The 21,993-nt window shown below is 45.5% G+C and overlaps 1 protein-coding gene across 1 annotated transcript in view; it reads right to left on the bottom strand.

Moving 5' to 3' along the window:
* Ints3 (integrator complex subunit 3) overlaps positions 1–21,357 on the bottom strand; it is a 42,721-nt gene extending 21,364 nt beyond the window's left edge. The window contains exons 1-6 of the mRNA XM_021157313.2: positions 20,579–21,357; positions 11,920–12,003; positions 9,271–9,354; positions 2,657–2,770; positions 2,322–2,406; positions 679–745 (exon numbers count right to left, since the gene is read on the bottom strand). Of these exons, the coding sequence (XP_021012972.1) occupies positions 679–745; positions 2,322–2,406; positions 2,657–2,770; positions 9,271–9,354; positions 11,920–12,003; positions 20,579–20,725 (581 nt within the window). The 5' untranslated portion in view covers positions 20,726–21,357. The remainder of the gene's footprint in view (positions 1–678; positions 746–2,321; positions 2,407–2,656; positions 2,771–9,270; positions 9,355–11,919; positions 12,004–20,578) is intronic.
* Between the last annotated feature and the right edge of the window lie 636 nt (positions 21,358–21,993).

Raw genomic sequence — 21,993 nt, 5'->3', positions numbered from 1 at the left:
AGGGCTGGGCAGAACATAGCTCTCTCCATTATGAAGAAAACCATCCTTTTAATCTGAAATGAATATGAATTTTAGGCCTCTGTCATTTAGCTACTTGATGTCTTTACTCAGAAAGAGTCGCTAAAAGAAGTGATGCAGAAACTGGGACCCTGTTAGCATCAAGGGGAAGCCACAAGCAAATTTACATACTAGAACGGCCCTCACACAGCCCTCCTTCACGTTGTTGGAGAAAAGGAGCCAGAAGGTCAAATGTGGCCCCATGTCACTTTATAGCAGGATTCTCTGCTCCCTAGTCACCTACATCGGCCCTGTGACATTCCAAAAAAGAGCATGTGCTGGACTGAGGCTGGGAGGGAGGAGCGTATGGTACCTGCCAGGCCCGTGTGGTTGGCTGGCCCCTCTGCTGAGCTCATTTCCCTCTCAGTCCCCCCAAACATAAACATTCCAAGGAGGTCTGGGTCAAAAATAAACCCTTATCAGATGAGACCAGATTTTCTGGGCTCTGAGATATTTTAGCAAGCTCCTTCTTTCCCACTCCTCCATCTTTTGACCTTAGTTCTCCATCTGCCGCCATTAGGCCTGCCACACCTTCCCCTGGCCTCAGAGTGCCACCAGCCTTTCTTCCCCATGTCCCAAACTCACACCCCTCACAGCCCCACCCTTCATGGGAGACTCTACCTCTGCTCCGTCAGGATATCCAGAACACTTTCTGCCAACCAGATATTTTTGGCTGTAACATCGCCACCTGATTTCAAGGGGGTGGGAGGGGGAAGAATCAGAATACAGTAGCTCTAATTAGCAACTCAGCTAATCGAATAAATCTCTTCAGTCATCCCGCTGGTCCACTCTCCCACCACTACTGCCCTGAATGCTAGAATAAACCGTTCTCTCTTTTAGGATTTAAAATTTTTTCCCTTTGCCTTGAGAGAGAAAGAATGTTCTAGAACTGCCCACCCCCCAGAGGATGATATTGTTCTATCAACCAGAACTGCAAAGGTAATGCTTTGTCCTTGAAAAGTGATGACTAAGAAAAACAGACCTTAGACACCCCAGCTGAAAAGGCGGTATCTGAACCAGGGCCTAAAAGATGCAGGCAGCTGAGAGCAGCTGCAGTCTACTGTCTGAGAGTCAGGGTGGGATTCAGGAGCCTGACAGGCTAAGGGGTATCTATACACCAGCCTTTGGATCTTGCCACTGAAATCCCTGGAGCAGAATTAAAATGCAGTGTTGCCAGACAAAAATACTGGAATGAGACATGGGGCTGAGAGTGTCAAACAGTTAAGAAAGTGCGAAGAAAGAATAAAAATAAATACTCAGCACACCAAGGCTACACATTGCTCAGGATCTCAGTGGAAAAAAATGTTAGTGTTCACCTAGTTACATCACTAAGATTAGGGCCACACGCGTGACGCAGTGACATCAGTGTTAAGAGAAAATGCACAGCACAGCTGGGTGTGAAGGCGCAGGTAAGAAGCTGTCGCAGGAGGACTGTGGGTGTGAGGCCAGCATGGGCTACATAGCAAGGAGGACTGTGGGTGTGAGGCCAGCATGGGCTACATAGCAAGACTTGTTTTATTTAAAAAGAAAAAGGGGGGAATGGGGAGGGAGGAGCTGGACACAATATACTCCAGAGGTGGAGTGCTTGCCCAAACTCACGAGAACTTAGGTACAGTTCTTATCACCACAGGAAACAAAACAAAAACCAGACACTGATGGTGAAGCAGAGCCACAGAGTTGGCCTCATTTTTATCTATTATTAATACTTTGTTTTGTTTCTTGTTTTAATCAGGAAAACAAAATGCAAACAATCTCAAAGCAGGAGAGGTGGCCTGAGCAGACTTTTCTCATATTCAATATTTCAGAAAGATGTCACAGACGCAAAGATTAGAAAAACCCTAAATGTCAGGGACTATTATTCTGTGACACTGTCCCTCAGACTAGCTCCAAAATGCCAAAATCACTAGCGACCCAGTGTTTAGAACAGGGGCGGAGTCAGGGAAAGCAGAAAGGCAGAGAGCAAATGGCTTCACTCGATTCTCTCTGCACCCCCTTCCTGATCTAGCTCCAGAGAGATGAGTGGCTAACACAGACCAAACCTGGTCAGTTCTTAAGTTAGCAGGAAAAAAATCAAGGTAAGACTCACTAATCCAAAGCCCCCTGTGATTTTCTGATCCATTTTCTTCTGCAACATATGTGGCCAGGAGACATGTACACTAGGGTCCAAACCCTATCACTTGAGTTCCTCACAGGTACTCAACCCTTGCTTAGACTTATCTCTGGGCTCCTTCCCTTTCTTCTAATGCTCTAGCTAGCAAACTTACCTGCAATCTGCTTCATAAATGTCATGCAAACACCATCAGCTCCCAGAACTCCACTCTTTACTAGTTCCCGAACCAACCACACCAACTAAAGGAGAGAAAAAGACATTCGGAGCAGAGATGTGAATTTGGAAAAGGAGCCAACTCAATCGTGCACAGTTTAGATGCACAGTAACAGAGCTGCATCCATACCCTCTCTTTAGAAGGTTCACCTCCAGCCTACACCTCTGAGCTGTTTTCTTTTCTTGTTTGGAGCTGGAGCTTGAATCTAGGCCTTGTGTGTGCTAGGCACATGCTCTAGTGACCCTCCAGTGCCCCCACTTTGCTTTTGGCCTCACCTGAGTACGGCAGGTATCTTGCAGCTTCAAGTACTTCTCCATAAGTAGCTGGTTGATCTTGTTCAGGACGATGTTCATACCATCACGACTCACCAGAGCCAAGTCCCGGTAACACTGTGAGGAATAAGGTTTATGAGTAGTCAGTGAATGGAGATGTTGACCCTATAGCAACCATCCAACCCCAAACCCTTCCTCTTACATAGAAACACAAGTATAGGAGCTGGTGAGATGGCTCAGTGGGTAAAAGCACCGGACTGCTCTTCTGAAGGTCCAGAGTTCAAATCCCAACAACCACATGGTGGCTCACAACCATCCGTAAGGAGATCTGACTCCCTCTTCTGGAGTGTCTGAAGACAGCTACAGTGTACTTACATATAATAAATAAATAAATAAATCTTAAGAAAAAAAAAAAGAAACACGAGTATACTGAGAGGCAACTGAGAGGCAATGGAGAACTGTGTTCTCCATTCTTTCTTCTACAGGGCTCCTCCATTGCAAACTTACCCTCTTCTGCCTCTTGGATTAGGGAAAAAGGACTAAAAGATTCTCTAATAAGGCAAGAAAGTCTGCTGGGCAAAGCTCCTAGTCCTGTCCTTGTCCCCCAACCTCCCTTTTCAGGAAGTGTCATACTGTTTGATGCCACAAGCTGAGCAAACCCAGGTGGAAGCCATCTGTGTTTTATCTGCCAGTAAAAGGTCACTGAAAAATGGGTTTGGGTGAAAGTCAAAAAGAAACCCAGAGGTTTTTAGACTTGCTGTAACCCAGCCAGATGCAGCAAAGGGAATATAAAGGGATCAGGGTCTGGGAGAAGGAACAGAAACAAAACTGTAGTGTCTTAGCTTGATATAGTTGTATGTGCCTATAATCCATCCCAGCATTTGGTGGTTAAAAGAGGGATATCACAAGTTCAAGGCTAGCCTGGGCTACAAAGTGAGACCTTTGCTTAAAACCAAAGCAAAGACAGAGTTTGAGACAGAGTCTTACACTGCAGTTCCTTTTGTTTGAGACAGAGTCTTACACTGCAGTTCCGATTGCCCTGGAACTCACAAAGTAGGGTCATCTTCCTGTCTCAGCCTCCTATGATCACAGGGACGAGCCTCGACGGCCTCTCTTAGCCAGACATGGCTGTATACCACTTGGATCCCAGCACTCAGGAGGCAGAGCCAGATGAATCCCTGTGAAGCCAACCTAGTCTACAAAGTGAGTTCAAGGCCAGGGTTACATAGAGAAAGCTGTCTCACAGCAGCAGCAGCAGCAGCAGCAACAACAACAACAAACTAACAAACCTTTATTTTTATCTGAGTGTGTGGGTCAGAGGAAGGCTCTGTGTGGCAATGCTTTTACCCACTCATCCCCTTGCTGGCCCCCAAACATGAACTTTATTAACTAAATGACTTCTTCTGTTCTCTTGAATGACCTTTGCTTTTGCCAAGTATTGACGTGTTGGGGAGTGGGGGGCTTAGCATCCTTCCCCTAGGGGATACGGAAGTGTACAAGTTTCTTCTGAGTCACTGCTTGCCTTTCCCTCAGACCTTTTCCTACCCTGCTTCTCTTCAATGAGTTCAGGCCTTAGGGAACCTCATTAGCTGCCTGGTGCACCTGCTGAGTTCTATCTTGTCATGGACTCAGCCAAAAGGGTAAAACTTAAGGAGATATCAGCTTCTTAGCTACAGAGAAACCTCTGTAATCTCAGCATTTGGGAGGTAGGAGGAAGACCAGGCGTTTAAGGCCATCCTCAGCTACATAGAAAGTTTGAGGACAGTCTGAGCCACCTGAGATCCTGTCAAGAAGGTGGGGGATGTTATAATAGTGACATAGGGTCCTGCCCCTAACCAAGAATCTATTTGCAATTGATAGCTGCTGGCAAAGGCAAAATTATCAGTGTCAGTGGGTGTGCCAACCACACTCCGAGGCAGCTGCATGCTCAGGATTAGCTGGCCAACATAGAACAGACTCCATGCTTTTTTATTATGGAGGCTTTTGTTTCCTTTTCTTTTGGCAAGTTTTGGTCTTAGTGGGTTGTTTTTATTACTTGTTTTGATTTGCATTTGTGTGTATGGGGTTTTTCGTTTGTTTTGTTTGTTGTTAGAAAGGGTCTCTACATAGTTCTGGCTGTCCTTGAACTCACTAAGCTGGCACTCATAAAGAGCCACCTGCTCTGCCTCTCAAGTGTTGGGATTAAAGGCATGTGCCACCATGCCCAAACACCATTCTTTTTAAAATTTTTATATTTTATTTATATGAGTACCCTGTGGCAGTCCAAAAGAGGGTATCAGATCCCATTATAGATGGTTGTGAGCTACCAAGTGGTTGCTGGGAATTGAACTCAGGGCCTCTGAAGAGCAGTCAGTGCTCTTCAGCCCCCTCTCCCTCCCCCTGCCATCATTTTTATGGTTTTGGTTTTGTTTTAGAGAGAGAACACACATAAAATTAGGTGGGTAGGGATATGGGGAGGATCTTAGCGAAGTTAGAGAAAGAAAAATACTCAAATTTTTGAAGATGTTACTTATTATTTCCTGTATTTGTACAGATGAGTAAGTAGGCTTAAGGAGTGAGGAGGGTAGGAGAAAGAAACAGGAGCATGGGGAGGGGAGGGAGCCTGCCTGGGATAACGTAAGAGACTGGAGAGAAGCAGCATTAAAGTGCAGCTAATGACACACATCTATAATCCCAGCCCAGACAGAATGAGGAGACCCTGTCACAGAACAAACAAACAAATCCAGGCTGCCTAATTCCAAAGTCCACCCATAAGCACCTCACACAACTATGAAAACAAAATAAGAAGACAAGACTGCCAGTGATGAAGGGAAGAATTATGACATCTGAGAAATGACCCCATTATAAACTCTCTCACCCTAACATTCTAAAGCAAGGCAGCTCCTTGGCCTTGGCGGGAAGAGGGCTCTCATCACCTCCCCCTCTCCTGTGGTTACATCACTCATCTGATGAAAACAACAACAGAGATCCTTCACGTGCCACTTTTGGAGTCTCACACTCCAGAGAGAATTTATCCTTTGACTCTATCTAGGAGTAGATTGTTGAGAGATTAAAAACAGAAACCACAAGGGAAAAAGGACAAGGTAAGGGCCTCCAGTGAGCTTCTGCCGACATGCTGTTCTGGAGACTCCCCATTGGTAAGTCACAGAAGGTCCTAGGGATGAGGGAGGCAGAGGTAAAAAGAAAACCATGCTGAGCTAACCACATAAGAGCCTTGTCTGTTAAAATCAAAGACGAACTTACAGAAATGTAGACAGACTCAGGACAGGGAAGGAGGACATATTTTTCAGGTGCTGTGAGTCCAGAAGAAGAGCAGTAACCTTGCCTAACTCCACACTCCACCAGGAATATTTAGAGATGAACTACTCATAACACAGAGCTGGGGACCAAGAATACCACATGCCCTGTGGTAACCTCTGTGCCAGTCTGCTGACTGCTTTGGAGAGAAGCAGATGGGAGGACAAACAAAAACACAAAGAGAAACAGATGAGAGCAGAGGATCTTAAAGGAAAAGGACAGAGAGGCAGGGAGGTAGCCCTTTAGCCTGATCCTGCTGGGAATGAATGTAACACAGCAGCACTTGAGCACATAGGCTGCCTGCAAAAGGAGCCTGGACCAAAAAGGGACTAGCACTGAGTCTGGGACAATCTGAGGGAGAGATCTGTGCACTGATGTTGGCTTTTCCAGTTACCTTTTAACTGATTTCTAGAACCTGCAGGGTTTAGACCCCAGCTTAGCCTTTGATCACCAGTTCCTCAAGCAGCCCTTACTCCATATATTTAATTCAGATAGCAAATAGGAAGTAAATAAAGTCCAAGGCTATTCAGCATCCGTGAAAGAGTTGTCAGAGGAATTCTAAGGTGGATGAAGCACATGTATATGAACCTGGTGCAGCTGTCCTCAGTTATGAAAGAGAAATGGTTCACCTCCCTCAAGAACATGGGCCTGTAACACAGTGGTACAATACATATTTACAATGTAGAGCCTGTGGCTTCTCAATGCCAAGGCAGAAAGAAAAGAGAGCAGGCACAGCCCGATCCCCTCACCGAGGCTCACCAAGGTCTGACTTAGACATCACCTAAAACAAACTCTTTCAGAAGGCAAGCTGGTTTGCACTCAGATAACTCGGGTGTTACTGGGTTGGTTTGTTTTGCTTTTGTAGGTAGCACCTTACTTAACTGCAGGCTGGCCTGATGCCTCTTATTGCTTTATTTGTCAGTGTGAGTTTATGTACACCAGTGTGTTGTGCCTTGGAGGCCAGTGAGGGTGTCAGATACCCTGGAACTGGAGTTATAGGCAGCTGTGAGCTGTGATGTGGGTGCTGGGAACTGAAGCTGGGACTTCTGCAAGAGCAATGAATGCTCTTAACCATTGAACCATCGCTCCAGCCATTTTTTTTTAAATTTAACTTATTTAATTTTAACTGGCTTAGTATTTGATATATAGCTCTTAACTGGCCTTGAACTCAAGGCAATCTTCCTATCTTAACTTCCCAAATACTGATATTACAGGCGTGAACCACTGGGCCCAATTTGTGGGGGTGGAGGGAACCCTGGCTCAACCCAGGGCTTCACACAAGCCACACTATATCCAATCAGATTTAAACATGTATTTTATATATTATTGGGGGGGGGGAGAGAAGAGAGGAGAGAAGAGAGAGAGAGAGGAGAGAGAGAAAGAGAGAGAGAGAAGAGAGAGAAAGAGAGAGAAGAGAGGAGAGAGAGAGAGAGAGAGAGAGAGAAGCTAGCTACCCATTGGGAATCTGTCCCCTCCCTCTTCCTTAAGTTCTGAGAATCAAACTCAAGCTATCAGGGTTTTATGGCAAGTATGTCTATCAGCTGAGCTATCTCACTGGTCCTTAAATCACACTTGAATTATAATACCTATAAAAATATATAGAGGCAGGTCAATCTCTGAGTTCAAGGCCAGCCTGGTCTACAGACTGAGTTCCAGGACAGCCAGGGCTACACAGAGAAACCCTGAAAAAAAAAGTATACCCTGAAAATTAAACGATAGCCCCACTTATCCACCTCATCTTTGTCAACAATTTCCTTAAAATCACTGAGCTCACGTAACTGCTTAGCATAACCAAATGAATGACATCCATTTATCTCTAGAGATCTGAATGATCAATTCAGTGTGAAATGAAATCCCAACACTTGGGAAGCTGGGGAAACCAGAACCCAAAGTCATCTTGGAATATCTCAAAAAAAAAAAAAAAAAAAAAAGGCACAAACAGAATTCCACTTAACAAAGTTCACACTGCCTGGCCTTCCTCTGGGAAGCTAGAGTGTGTCAAGAGCTGCTGCTGCTGTCCTTCCCTTTACCTTTGCAGGCGCCCTAAGCGGCTTCAGAGAATTAAGAAAGCAGGTTCCCACACCCACAAATACTCTGTTGATGTAAGCATCCCTGTCAGGATACCAGGAGAGTCTCTGAGAATGAGTTTCCTTTGGTTATCCCTAAACAAATGACAATAGAGCTAAATTCCAAGGCACTTTAAGGAGGGCCTGCGGTCTAGAAGGGAGAAAGCTACAAAAGCCATAGTGGTTTTAGACACATAGAGTGGAACATAACAGTAGGCAAAGAACAAATCTGTTTTCTTCCACACCACCTGTGCTCAGAGAAAGGCCAGGAACCGACTCCACACTTCTCCCTTCTGTCAGAGGGATCCAGCCAGATCCAAACAAACTTTAACTCAGTATGCCAGGACTACAAAGATACAAAGTTGCTGGAAGGGGCAATCTGAACAAACGAAGACTTAGTTTTACAAAGAGAACAGACGCTGAGAAACTATCCCGCCTGGCCCTGAGCCGCCTGCACTGGAGTCTCTTCTGTTTACCAAAATGCCAGGCTGATTCTTGGCAATACTCTAGGAAGCCGGGCTCCACTGTTGTCCGGAGTCTTCTTAATTATTACATTAAGTCATTTAATCTAAAGGTTACATGCTACCATTTTAAGCCTGTTTTCTGTTCCTTTGTCAAAGCAGAAGCCACAGACTACAGGTCCTCTTTCTCTGGATGAGAGCTCCCATGGGCTTGGTTGTCCTCCATCTCCTCCATACCCCAAATAAATGCCAATTTTGACCTTCATAGTCTTAGACCTGAAACTTTAACAGTCATGTGTTTTCTTTTTCTCCAACTGCTTTTTCTTGCCTTTTAGCTTTAGTATCTGGGGACAGAAATGACTCTAGCCAGAGAGTAATGAATTCACTGAGAATAAGGGTCTTAAGAACACATTTAGAGAACACAGAGATTCAGCTCTTATCCAGAGTGTGACTGCAGGGCGGTGGCGGTGGCTGACGCATGCCTTTAATCCCAGCACTTGGGAGGTAGAGGCAGAGGGATCTCTTGTCAATTCCAGGCTGGCCTGTCTACAGAGAGTTCTAGGACAGCCAGGGATACAGAGAAAGCCTATCTTGAAAAACCAAAAAAGAAGGAGGAGAAGGAGGAAGAGGAAAAAGAGAAGGAGGAGGAGGAGAAAGAGGAAGAGGAGGAGGAGGAGGAAGAGGAGGAGAAGGAGAAGGAGAAGGAGGAGAAGAAGAAGGAGAGTGACATACCTTCAGTTAATGAGTAAAAGGTCCCTAGATTTTCATGGATCGAGGGAAGACGGCGCCTTACCTTCTGGGCTTGGGCAGGCTCAGTGAGGACAAGAGTAAACAGGCCTAGGCAGATCTCCTCATGCTGGGGAGGTCCTTTGCACACCTGGGAGGTGAGAGAGGGAAAGAATTAGCTGTCTCTCCTATGTAGGAAGCATAAGCACAATTTTCTCCTAGAAGTCTCAGGACTCTTAGTGGGGAAAATCAGCTCTCAAATATGATTCTGTCTCTTAATAGGAATGAGGCACCTATGTCAGGAGAGAGGCAGGAAAGGGAAAACTCACTTTCTCTAACAACCTAGAACTGGAAAGGACAAGAGTTAATACTTAGGATGAGAAAAGTGAGGGAGTTGTGCTGATCCTGCAATGCAGGATATCCACACCAACCACACCTCGGACAACCTCGGGGGGCTTCAATACAGATAATGTCTGGCAGTGTGCGAGTAAATTCCTAAATATTTACTCTGCAAGACTCCTCTACATTATTTTTAAACTATTTTTTTCAGTTTGCATACAAATTAATAGGATTTACTACAGTATTTTTATACATGTCATTATTTAATTTTTTTTATTTATCTTGTATATGTATGGTATTGTATGTGTATAGAATATCTGTGTGTTGTATGCACATGGTTAAATGGGCCCAAGGTGGATGCTGAGTATCTTCCTCACTCAATCTCTACATTTACTTTTGAAATAGGGTTTTTCACTCAATCTGAAGCGCTTAGATTTGGCTAGGCTAGTTGGCCAGCCAATAAGCTTCATCCCCACCAGAGGCCATGCCCAGGCCAGGGTTCCATGCTATTTGCTGCTATTGTATTAAGTGATCCATGCTCAGCTTGTTCAGCGGGCACTTTACTGATCCACCAACCCAACCGCATTACCTACATTATTGTTCATTAATTAATTAGTATGGTCTGTGTGTACCTCTGGAAGTCACAGGACAATTTGTAGACGTTGGTTCCCTCTTCTAACATGTGGGTCATGTGGGTCTCCTGGACGGAACTCAGGCAAGCAGTCAAGCTTAGAGGCAGACACTTTCATCCACTGCCCATTTCATCAGCTGCTATTACATAAACTCCTCACATGTGCTATTTAAAGATGTATTTATTTCATATATGTGAGTACACTATAGCTGTCTTCAGACATAGCAGAAGAGGGAATCGGATCCCATTACAGACAGTTGTGAGCCACCATGTGGTTGCTGGGCATTGAACTCAGGACCTCTGGAAGAGCAGCAGTCAGTGCTCTTAACTGCTGAGCCATCACTCCAGCCCCACAAATAGCTACTTAAAATGATTTAACTGCACTGACTGATAGAGAGGTCAAAGTTAAAATATTTATAAGAATGATTTGCAAAAAAAAGAAACTATAGCCAGTCATGGTGGTGCACACCTTTAATCCCAGCACTCGGGAGGCAGAGGCAGGCAGATTTCTGAGTTCGAGGCCAGCCTGGTCTACAAAGTGAGTTCCAGGACAGTCAGGGCTACAGAGAAACCCTGTCTCGAAAAAAACCAAAAAACCAAAAAACCAAAAAAAAAAAAAAAAAAAAAAGAAACTACAAGACAAGCATTTTTCTTTTTCTTTTATAACTTAATTTCTGCCTGGCAGTAGTGGTGCACACCTTTAATCCTAGCACTTAGGAGGCAGAGACAGATGGAGCTCTATGACTTAAGAGACCAGACTGGTCCACAGAGTGAGTTCTAGGATAGCCAGGGGTACACAGAGAAACCCTGTCTTGAAAAAACAATCAAGCCGGGCGTGGTGGCGCACGCCTTTAATCCCAGCACTTGGGAGGCAGAGGCAGGCGGATTTCTGAGTTCGAGGCCAGCCTGGTCTACAAAGTGAGTGCCAGGACAGCCAGGGCTACACAGAGAAACCCTGTCTCGAAAAACCAAAAAAAAAAAAAAAAAAAAAAAAAAAATCAAAAACTTTATTTAGTGCATACATGCCATGTTGCATGTGGTGGTCAGAGGATAACTTGCTAAAGTGACCTCATCTGTCACCATGTTGGTCCCAGGGGTCAGACAAGCTGTCAGACTTGATAGCAGGTAACACTATCTGCTGAGACATATTGCTGGTCCTATGACTTTATTTTTTCAATCTTGGAAACTTTTTTTGCTAGGTGTGGTGGCACATGCCTTTAATTCCAGCACTTGGGAAACAGACAGGCAGATCTCTGTAAGTTCAGGACAGCATGGTCTACAAATCAAGTTCTGGTCAGACAGGGTTAAGACCAAGTCTAAATAAATAGACAAGAATTTACAAACTGTCAAAGAAAATCAGAGGACAACTCCTGGGAGTTGGTCCTCTCTTACCATCTTGTAGAATCCAGGAATGAGAAGTCAAAGTTACCAAGGCTGCATACAAAGGCCCTGACCTGTTTGAGTCACCTAGCTGGCCAATGACTGAGCTTTTAAGTTGTTATGTGACTCAGGCAAGATGGCAAGCCTGTAATCACAGCACTCAAGAGGCTGAGGCAGAAGGGCCTTGAGTATGATACCAGCCTGGATTCCAAACTATTTTCAAGGACTAATATGCACTCTACACTGATTTAAGGAACCAAGATGTGAACTTAGTCCCTTAAGTCCTGGTCACCATCTTTGCACTTTCCTGTCTGCATCTCAGAGCCTTCCTAAGGAGAACACATATAAGGAAGACATGGTACTTACATATGCATTGAGGGCATCGTTGGCCTCTCTCTCGGAGACACCAGCGGTCATCGATGTGACAATACTCATGCACCTTTCCAACCTCTGGGGGGAGGGATGAGAACAAATGAAGAGTCCATCATAACACTGACAATGAGGTACTTTTGTCCCTAGAACATTTTAAAAATTCAAGCTTATTCATCCTTCTACTATGCTTTAAAACAAAAGAAAAGAAAAAAGAAAGGAAGAAAAGAAAACCTCTTCAAGTAGAGTGGTCACTAGCACATGTGGAAAGAACAGTAGCAACAAGAGCTGATTCAGGCTCCCATTGCTCACGTGACTAAAGCTAAAACTAGCCAGTGATCCTTCCGGGAAGAGTAACGTGCCTCTAAAACTCACACGCGCTAGCTTGAGAGGAAAGCAGTAAACGTAGACAGCTTGGGGAATGTTCTCTTAACCAAGTGACTAAAGCTACAGTAAAACAAACTGACACCACTGGGAAGTCAGGCGTAGTCCCAGATATATTAAGAGGCTAGGATGGAACTTTTGAGCCCAGGAATTGTGTATAACCCAGGCGACATGGTCAGAGTCTGCCCCAAAATAAACAGACAAACACAGGGGTGCACACCTGTACTTTGGGCACTCAAGAAGCTAAAGCAGAAGGATTTTGAGTTCAAGGTCTGCTTGAGCTGCACAGTAAACCTTTGCATAAATTTTCTTTAAATTTTTAAATAAAAAATTACTAAAATCTAAGAATCTTAACAGTCAAGCATAAGGTCTTGTCTTCATTTCTGACTTGAGTAAACCAACTTTATAAGAATTTGAGATACAATCAAAGGTTCTGCATGCTTTTAATCCCAGCACTTCGGAGGCAGAGGTAGGTAGATGTCTGAATTTAAGGCCAGTCTAGTCTATAGAGCAAGTTCCAGGACAGCCACGGCTACACTGAGAGACCTTGCCTTAAAAAAACATGAAAGAAAGTGTAAGCAAAGAAAGGAGAAACAAACAAAAGGAGACATTGAAACCTGCTACGGCCACTCTAGTTTCCATGGCACCCCTAACATGGCCGGTGCTTAGCTTTTTTTTTTTTTTTTTTTTTTTTGGTTTTTCGAAACAGGGTTTCTCTGTGTAGCCCTGGCTGTCCTGGAACTCATTCTGTAGACCAGGCTGGCCTCAAACTCAGAAATCTGCCTGCCTCTGCCTCCCGAGTGCTGGGATTAAAGGCATGCGCCACCACGCCTGGCGCATGCTTAGCATGTTAAGAGTCGCTGGTGAGTCCCACTCTGAGGCACCCTTTACTACATGCTGCTGAGACACTGACAAAGCATGCTACATGTGTAGCCAGAAAGCCGGTCTGTACCAACACGTGAACAATTTCCTACGGCTTTTGAAACTTTAGCATGAGGTTAACTCAAAGTTTGTTTAAGAAAAACCAGTTCCCAAAACCAGAAAATGGACAGGCTGTTTTATTTCTACTCAATATTACAAACTATCAAAAAACATTTTGCTAAAGTCATGGTGGTGTATGCCTACAATCCTAGCTCCCGGAGGACAGAGGTAAAAGAATCAAAGGACCCAAAGTCAACACAGGCAGCTTAGTAATTCCCTGTCTCAGTACTTAGAAGGGGCTGGCAATGTGGCCCAGTAGTGAGACCAGCATGTGCAGACGGTGATAAAGCTGTGTGCGACACCTGTAATGCCAGCACTCTGTGATCAGGAGCCAAAGGCCCAAAGGGCGGAGGACTTCTGTAAATTCTAGGCCTGGGTGACCTCCAAAGTGAGATTATGTCTGAAAACAAAGTAACAACAGTAACGGCAATGTAGAAACAAGACATCTGGGAACAGTGATGCACACTAAGATCTCAGCATTTGCATTTGTACTCAAGGCAAGAGGATCAGAAATGCACGGTCACCCTTGGCTACAAAAGGAGCTTAAGACAGGCTTGAGTTATATGAGACCCATCCCATATCACCAAATGAAACGAAAACTTAAAACACAACTACAACAGCAATAAACCCCTAACATATTTGAGACCCAGGACTTGAGCCTTAGTAGCGCAAACAAAAAACCCCCACAATGATTACGATGACAAGCTGGCAATCGGTCTGTAGCAGCATTCTAAGGCAATGACAAATAGGTACAATGAGAAAGAAAGGAGGAAAGACAAACATGCTTCTCCTTTGACCACCATCCTGAGGTTGTCTGTGATCACCCTGGTAAGACCCAGAGTAATGGGGCTCAAGAGCTGGTTATACAAACTGAGGACTCAGATTCAGTTCCCAGCACCAATATGGTACCCAGGCAGCCATACAAGCAAAACACTCATACACATAAAATAAATATAAATCTGAAATTCAGGTCTTGTTTTATTTAGGTCTAACTTTGTTCCAGGTCTAAAAAGTGAGACCCTGTCTCAAAAATAAAACAAAACAGTAATACTAATGGATTTTTGTTGTTTGCTTTTTTTTTTTTTTTTTGAGACAGGGTGTCTGTGTAGCCCTGACTTTCTTGGAACTTGCTCTAGAGACCAGGCACTAGCCTGGAACTCAGCGATCACCTGCCTCTTTCTCCTAAGTGCTGGGATTAAAGGCATGTGGGACCACCACCCAGCTCAATAATATTTTCTGAAAAAACAAAAAGGTTAAGAAAACAGAGGGTAGATTATGTTGCCAACAGTGAGGTCCAAAACCTTAACCTAAAGCTGTCTGGAGGTGACATTCGAAACTTTACCTCCAGAAGCAGTCCAGATTCAAATTAGGGCAGGTGAGCAGGCTCGGCTTTAATGAATAGTAAGTGCCTACTTGTGAAAAAGAACCGTGCGATCACATGAAAGCTGAGCTGCGACTCTCATGACCTGTGAGCTCTGGGAGCCATTATCACCTAGTTTAGCTCATGTATAAAAGTATGGGTAGGAAAACCTGAGGCTGGAATTTCTCTCTTTTAAAACCTTGTCTCTTTCTACTAACAACAGTCACCAGGGTCTGGAGGGTCATCTATCCCAATGGTTAGGTCTTGCTGGCACCTGTATCCATCCCAGATTAACTAGCAGCATTAGGTCATAAGGCTTGGCAGCACATAAATTTATTCCATACTCAGCCATCTTTCTAGCCCTCCAGCCACTACTTCTAGTGGCATGTCCTTAAAGGTTCCAGAAAACCCTCTACTACAGGACATGGTTAAGTTTCCAAGTAGTAAAAGGTTTCTTCTTGATTATGCCTTTATGAGAGCTGGGGAGTGGTGGCGCATGCCTTTGACCCCAGCACTGGAGGCAGAGGCAAGTAGATCTCTGTGAGTTTGAAGCTCTACAGAGTAAGTTTTAGGATACCCAAGGCTACACAGAGAAACCCTGTTTCAGAAAACTAAGAGAGGAGAGAAGGGGGGGGGGAAGGAGGGAGGGAAAGGGAGAAAGAGAGAGAGGGAAGAAGAAGAGGAGGAGAAGGAAGGGAAGAGAGGGGAGGGGAGGGGAGGGGAGGGGAGGGGAGGGGAGGGCAGGGGAGTAGAAGGGAAGGGAAGGGAAGGGAAGGGAAGGGAAGGGAAGGGAAGGGGGAGAGGAGAGGAGAGGAGAGGAGAGGAGAGGAGAGGAGAGGAGAGGAGAGGAGAGGAGAGGAGAGGAGAGGAGAGGAGAGGAGAGGAGAGATCAACGGAGCAGAGAAGGGAGGAGGCCTGACAGCCCTACAACCAAGAGTGCAAATCTAGTTACAAAGCCCTATAAGCCCTACATGCTGGCTAAGTCTCTTCTTGTGATTTAACATTCATGAGACTGTGGGTTAAGCAAAGTTTCTCTAGGCTCCTCCCAATGTTCTGCTCAGAGGCCTGAGTCAATGTTATGGGTCAGTGCCCAGTCAAGAATGGATTCTTAAAACAGGGAGGCCCTACTAAGGATATAGAAAGTAGAGTCCAGAATTTGAACGAGTGGACAAAGTCAATGACAAAAGAAACATGAGGACATTCCTTTTCAAAGAACAGAAGTACAGAAAAAAAATGACTTTTCCTGGATATATAAAAAAGTCTTTAATCCCAGCACTCAGGAAGCCAAGGCAGGTGGATTTCTGAGTTCGAGGCCAGCCTGGTCTACAGAGTGAGTTCCAGGACAGCCAGGGTTACACAGAGAAACCCTGTCTCAAAAACAAAAACAAAAGATCCATATCTAAAACTGCTCCCGGTGCTGCCTGGGGAGGGGCGGGTGGCAGGGCGGCAGAAAGATCAGGAGTTCAAAGCCAGCCTGTCTACAACAAGCCAAAAACAAACAAATCAGCACACAAGGAGAGAAATGAGAACGCATTCAGAGTGAGAAGAGGACCATTCCCTCAAAGGCCCCAGGAAACCAGATGCATAACTGGGTATCAGTACCCTTTCCCCAAGTCTCTGAAGGCTCTTGGGAGAGATGAAGTCACACATGCAGCTGCCAGCAATTGCTGGCAGGATGGCTCTGTTCAGAATAAGCTCTCTATGACAGCACCTCAGAGAGCTCAGTAAATATTTATCATCTCTAGGAGCTCTGGAACTCATTTTTCTAGTACTAAAACTACCTGACCATGACTACGGCCGTGACAGTATGCAGAAGGGAGAGCAGCCTCTCTGCTTCTCAGTGTATGCGTGAAGCTGAAGACTGAGTTAGACAAGTCCCTCTAACCACTCCTCTTCCCTTGCCCTGGCCAGGAGGAATGTACACTCTAGGAAGAGTATATATAGCACATGGCTTCCATCTAAGAGGTGGGCAGCCCAGAAAAGGAAACCGTGGTCCAACCTGCACAATCTCCAAGAACCCACACCAGGTAGAAGTGATTGATCATACTGGGTTCCAAGTCCAGCCACTTTGTATTGGTGCATAGAGAGATTGGAATGGTTCTTGCATCCTGAGAAACCTGGGACAAATCCCCTACCGACTCCAAGAAATGACCTACATTTTACCATCAATAATATGTGCAATGATGATTTAAGGGGCAAAAAAAATTAAAAACGACTCAAAAGCTCATTCCTTGGAGATTTCTCAGCCATGCCGAGTTATTTCCTGGAGTAAATATGGTGGGGAGATACATTCATCTTGCCAAACCTAACTTTGAGACCTATCTTTAAGATATTCTGATTTCTTTGGGCCACAGTTCCTGCTTTTGGCCTGACTTCAAAGTGACTGGTCCTTCCCTGGCAAAGGAATAGCCAGGGCTGTGACTCCTCATGAGACTAGGAACTACATGTTCTAAACTCCAATCTCTGGCACTATTTTTATCTCATTCCCTCCCCAAACTAGGATTGGGATGGTCAAGTATACTTCTGTCTTCAAAGGAAGGAATGGGGCCAAAGAGAAGAAGAAGGGATACAACAAACACTCCCCAGGGTAGGAAAGTCACAGCCCTTGCCCAGGGTGACTTTGTAAAGGGCTTCCTGCTCCAGGCCAGTGAGCATGCGAATCATAGTCAATGATGACCACCTCTTCACACCCTCAGCTACCTTTTCAGGACTTCTTGCTGGGCATTACTTTGTCTTGAGATGATAAACTTTAGGGTGCACACTTCTTATTTTCCTATCAGACTCAACATACTTTATGCACATAGGGGCAAAAAAGCAGACCTAGTTTCCTGGAAAACAGCTAGGCCTATGATGGAAAATTACCAAGTGAGAACAAGCAGAGGCCAGTTGGTCAACAACAGGTGTTGATAACTTCTGTGTGCAAAGATCTTCAGGGAGGCACAGAGGAAGAAGAGGCCAGGAAGCCTTGTCCTTACACACTATGGTCTAGTGGGATAACAGAACCACACCCATGGTGGGGTGGGTAGTGTAGCAAGACTTGCTGGAAAATGAAGATGCAAAGGACAAAGGGCAAAGTGGAGTGTGGAAGGGGGAGCCTGAGACTCCCTGGAAGCATCCACACACACCATGAAAGAAACCAGACAGAAATAAACAACCCCTCCCTTTTCTCCCTAGGAAGTTGAAAGTTCATTCTCAGAGTCTAAAAAGGCAAGAACATAAAGGCTTCTGATCTCTCTTGTGATCTTTTCCAGCCACATCACTTACTGCTCAGAAAAGGATGCTGTACTATATCCTATGACACAAACTAAATCAGGGATTTACATAGGGTTCTATAGGAATAGAGATAAGAATCAATAGACTCTCAGCCAGGCATGGTGGCTCACGCCTTTAATCCCAGCACTTGGGAGGCAGAGGCAGGTGGATTTCTGAGTTCAAGGCTGGCCTACACAGAAAAACCCTGTCTTGGAAAAAATAAAAATAAAAGAAAGAAAGAAAGAAAAGAAAAGAATCAATAGATTCTCATCCAACCTTGGAATCCTTTGCCTTTCAGCTGCTCTGATGGAAGGATCAGAGACAGTCAGTCACCTAATGACTGTTTACCCTCTGAGCTCTGGTGCTAGAATACCAGGCTCAATACTTGACAGTCAAAGTGGTCACAGTTAAGTTCCAGATATAACTGGAAAGTGGTGGTGCACACCTTTAATACCAGTGCTTGGGAGGCCAGCCTGGTCTACAGAGTGAGTTCCAGGACAGCCAGGGCTACACAGAGAAACCCTGTCTTAGAAAGAAAGAAAGAAAGAAAGAAAGAAAGAAAGAAAGAAAGAAAGAAAGAAAGAGAGAGAGAGAGAGAGGAAGAAAGAAAGAAAGAAAGAGAGAGAGAGAGAGAGAGGAAGAAAGAAAGAAAGAAAGAAAGAAAGAAAGAAAGAAAGAAAGTAAGTAAGTTAGTTCAGACTAGGCAAACTACATATTCAGATACTATCTGAAAAATAAAACAGGGCTGCAGAGAGGCTCAGCAGATAAAGAGCTTTGCTGTACAAACATAGTGACCCAAGTTCAATTTGCAGAACCTGCAAGAAATTGGAAGGAGAGAACAGCTCCATAAAGATAATTGTCAGACCTCTATATACATTTCAGAATGTGCACACCACATACATATGTCACTCACACACACACACACACACACACAAAGTTTTAATTGAAACAGGAAAAAAATGTAGCTGGGTAGGACAAGGTGACAGAGTGGTCGTGAGCCTACAATCATCTTGCCTCAGCCTCTTTGGAGTGTTGGGATTACAAACCTGTGCCTGGGCCACCGTGCCTGGCTTAGAAGTAATGTTTACATTTCTAATTATGCCTGCCTTAGTTGATTAGAAGAAGAAAAAGGAGGAGGAGCAGGAGGAGCAGAAATAGCAAACTTTTCTAAATGCTTATAGAACTATACGATGAAAACATAACTCACTTGCCAGCCAGCCAGACAAACCACACAGCTGCTATAAGGCCAGTTTGGTTCAAATTCACTTTCTTTTGAGACAGGGTCTCTGTAGTCCTGGCTATCCTAAAGCTTGCTATGTAAACCAGGCTGGCCTTAAACTCAGAGATACTCCTCTGCCTCTAGTGCAGAGCCATAAAGTTTCTTTTTGTGTGTATGTGCCATCGTCTTGCGATCTACAGTATCTTCTTCTTCTGTCTTTTGTTCCTGACGCCCCAGCTAGCCTAGAACTCTACCCACCATTCATCCTCATTCATATTCTCAGCCTGTCTCTCTCTCTCTCTCTCTCTCTCTCTCTCATTTTCCTGACTCAACCTTCCAAGTGCTAGGATTACAGATGTGAACCACCACGCAAGGCAATCTAACATTTTTTTCAACTCTGAGTTTACCTGCCTACTCTGGCATGTGATAAAGGACTGTGACATAGTGTCAGGGAAACAGCCTGTGAGTGAGGGGACAGGGCCTGTTCATTTCCTCCCCCTATCCTTGGGTAACCACGGAACTGAATGCTTTAGGCTTTACAAACAGTTCAACAATCATGCCTCCATCTGTCCTACATCCTAAGTACGTCTTCCCGTGTGTAAGCTGTGGAAGTGGCTACACAGATCATCTCTAGTTAGTCAAGCACAGGGTGAGACCAAGCAAAGGAAAGGAAGGGACAAGCCTCCTCACTCATGTTCTGTATCTGTCTGTCCGGGTTTTGTTTGTTTGTTTTCTGAGGCTGGGTTTCTATCTGTAGCCCTGGCTGTCCTGGAGCTCTCTTTGTAGACCAGGCTGGCCTCGAACTCACAGAGATCCACTTGCCTCTGCTTCCCGTACCTCTCCTTCGTGTGTGTATGTACTCTCTGGTACTAAGGAAAGCAGTCCCCTATATACTGGCTCACCCCACTGCTATGACTGATATTACCAAACTAAATACTACTTACTTGTAAGTCTTCACTCACTCTATAAATGCTCGGTTAAAATCACTGACAAGTGTCTGTATCCACACACAGTCAATGATACCATCTAAGAAGAGGGGCCAAGTCTGTAGGAAGTTGCCAATCCTCAGACACCTGCCTGTAAACACATATATACTTTTCAACTTAACACTCTCAAATAGGGTGGATATTTTAGATAGCTATTGGTGTGTATGTGGGAAGAAATGAAAATAACTTTGGTCAGTATTGATGCTACATCCCTTCTGTAACCAACACCCCTCACACCCATTTTCTTAATAGCGGCAGCTGTTACTAGGGCAACCTGTCCAGGAAATTGACCCACACTTCTTCCTCCAGAAGCAGGAAGCAAGAGCAATGTTTCTGCCTTACAAAAAAAAAAAAAAAAAAAAAAAAAAAAACCCAAAAACTTGAAGGCCTCTTCTCCCCACCCCCACCCCATATCCGATCCAGCATCCCTCCTCAACCCAATTCCTTACTCCCTTCCCCACCCCCCACACCTACCTCCTCTAACTCATCCTTGGCATCCAAACTGGTTGAAAGTAGCAGCCTCCCCCCTCCTGGGGCTCCTGCTCCCGCTCCTCCTCCTCCACCTCCCGCTGCTCCTGATGCAGCAGCTGCTACGGTCCCCTTTCCCTTCTGTAACTCCATGGCTGCAGCCAAGAGACCAGAAGAGGTCAAGGGAGTAGACGGGTGTTAAGTCCTAGAAATGGAGAACTCTGGCTTGCCAAGGACGAGGAGCAAGAGGAACAAGTGGGAGGGAGGCCGACAGGCCTGGCTTTCCGCACTCTTGCCTCCTCTCCTGCGGAGGGGGAAGGCGCGGGTTCTCTAGATGCTCCCTCAGGAGTGGCCGTGCTGGGGCAAAGCGTTAGCGCAGAAGTATGGTAGACTAAGGGTCTTGTGTCCTGCAGGGAGATAGGCAAGGCTGCCACCCTTGCAGAAGTGGAGGAGGAAACCCTCTGGCTTCTTATCCTGAAAGGAGGGGAAACCCTAAGTTTCTGCCTCTCGAGGTGTGGGAAGGAGTCCTGGCCCTGAATTAGGGGTGGGAAACCTTCCCGGCGGGATTGGGAAACGCGGTTCCTTGGAATCCGGCCCCTAGCGGGTGAGAATGCGGCAGGAGGGCTATGGGAGGACCAGCTTCTCCCCACACCACACAGAGGCGGCCATGGTGGAAGGGCGGGGGAGGCTGAGAGTGCCCGAGCGGGCAGAGTCGTCGCCGGCGCCGGAAGTGAGCAGTCGCGGTCCCGGGCGTCCGCCAATAGCGGCTTCCGCGGTGGCGCCAGGTCTCTAAGGAGTAAGCCGACGACGGCGGACTGGCCTTTTCCCGGGCTGCCAATTGTAGGGAGAAGAATTGAGTCTGGTCTGACGGGCAACAAGTGTGCCCAATCGCATCCTTCCTCTGCATCTGGAGGCGGGACGGGAGGTACGGAGTGGGTGCTACTGCTGGGCGATCCGGAAAAAGCCGGGCTGCGCCTGCGCGCGCCAACACGCATGCGCGACGTTTCCCTCTTGCTCCACTCCCTACAGGTGTTTGGAACGTTGTCCTTGGGTAGGCTGGGAGGATGGAAACCTAGCCCATAAGTGGCTATTCAGGAAAAGGAGCTGCCGAGTCCCAACCCCTACGCAGTCCCGTAGCAAACGCTCTCAGGGTCTGAAGCTACTTCCTGAACTAAGAATGCTACACGCGGCCGATTGTATGAGCTCTTGGGTGTACAATTATTAGTAACAATTTGAAAACAACAAAAAAAGTGCATTGATTCTCTAGTGCAAACCAAATAATTAGAATCGTACCAGCACTCGCTTTAACACAGTTTACTAATGATGGGACTGACAAATGTCACTGAAGCCTATTGTATTTACACACACACAATCCATTGAGAGTTGCGGTTTGTTGTGATCATAGTAGGGCTTGATTGTAT

The sequence above is a fragment of the Mus caroli genome, unplaced genomic scaffold (genome assembly GCF_978045245.1).
Source record: "Mus caroli unplaced genomic scaffold, Mus_caroli_1 scaffold_3, whole genome shotgun sequence".
Lineage (NCBI taxonomy): Eukaryota > Metazoa > Chordata > Mammalia > Rodentia > Muridae > Mus > Mus caroli.
The sequence above is the reverse complement of the archived record's forward strand: the minus strand, read 5'-3'. Positions and strand labels throughout refer to the sequence as shown.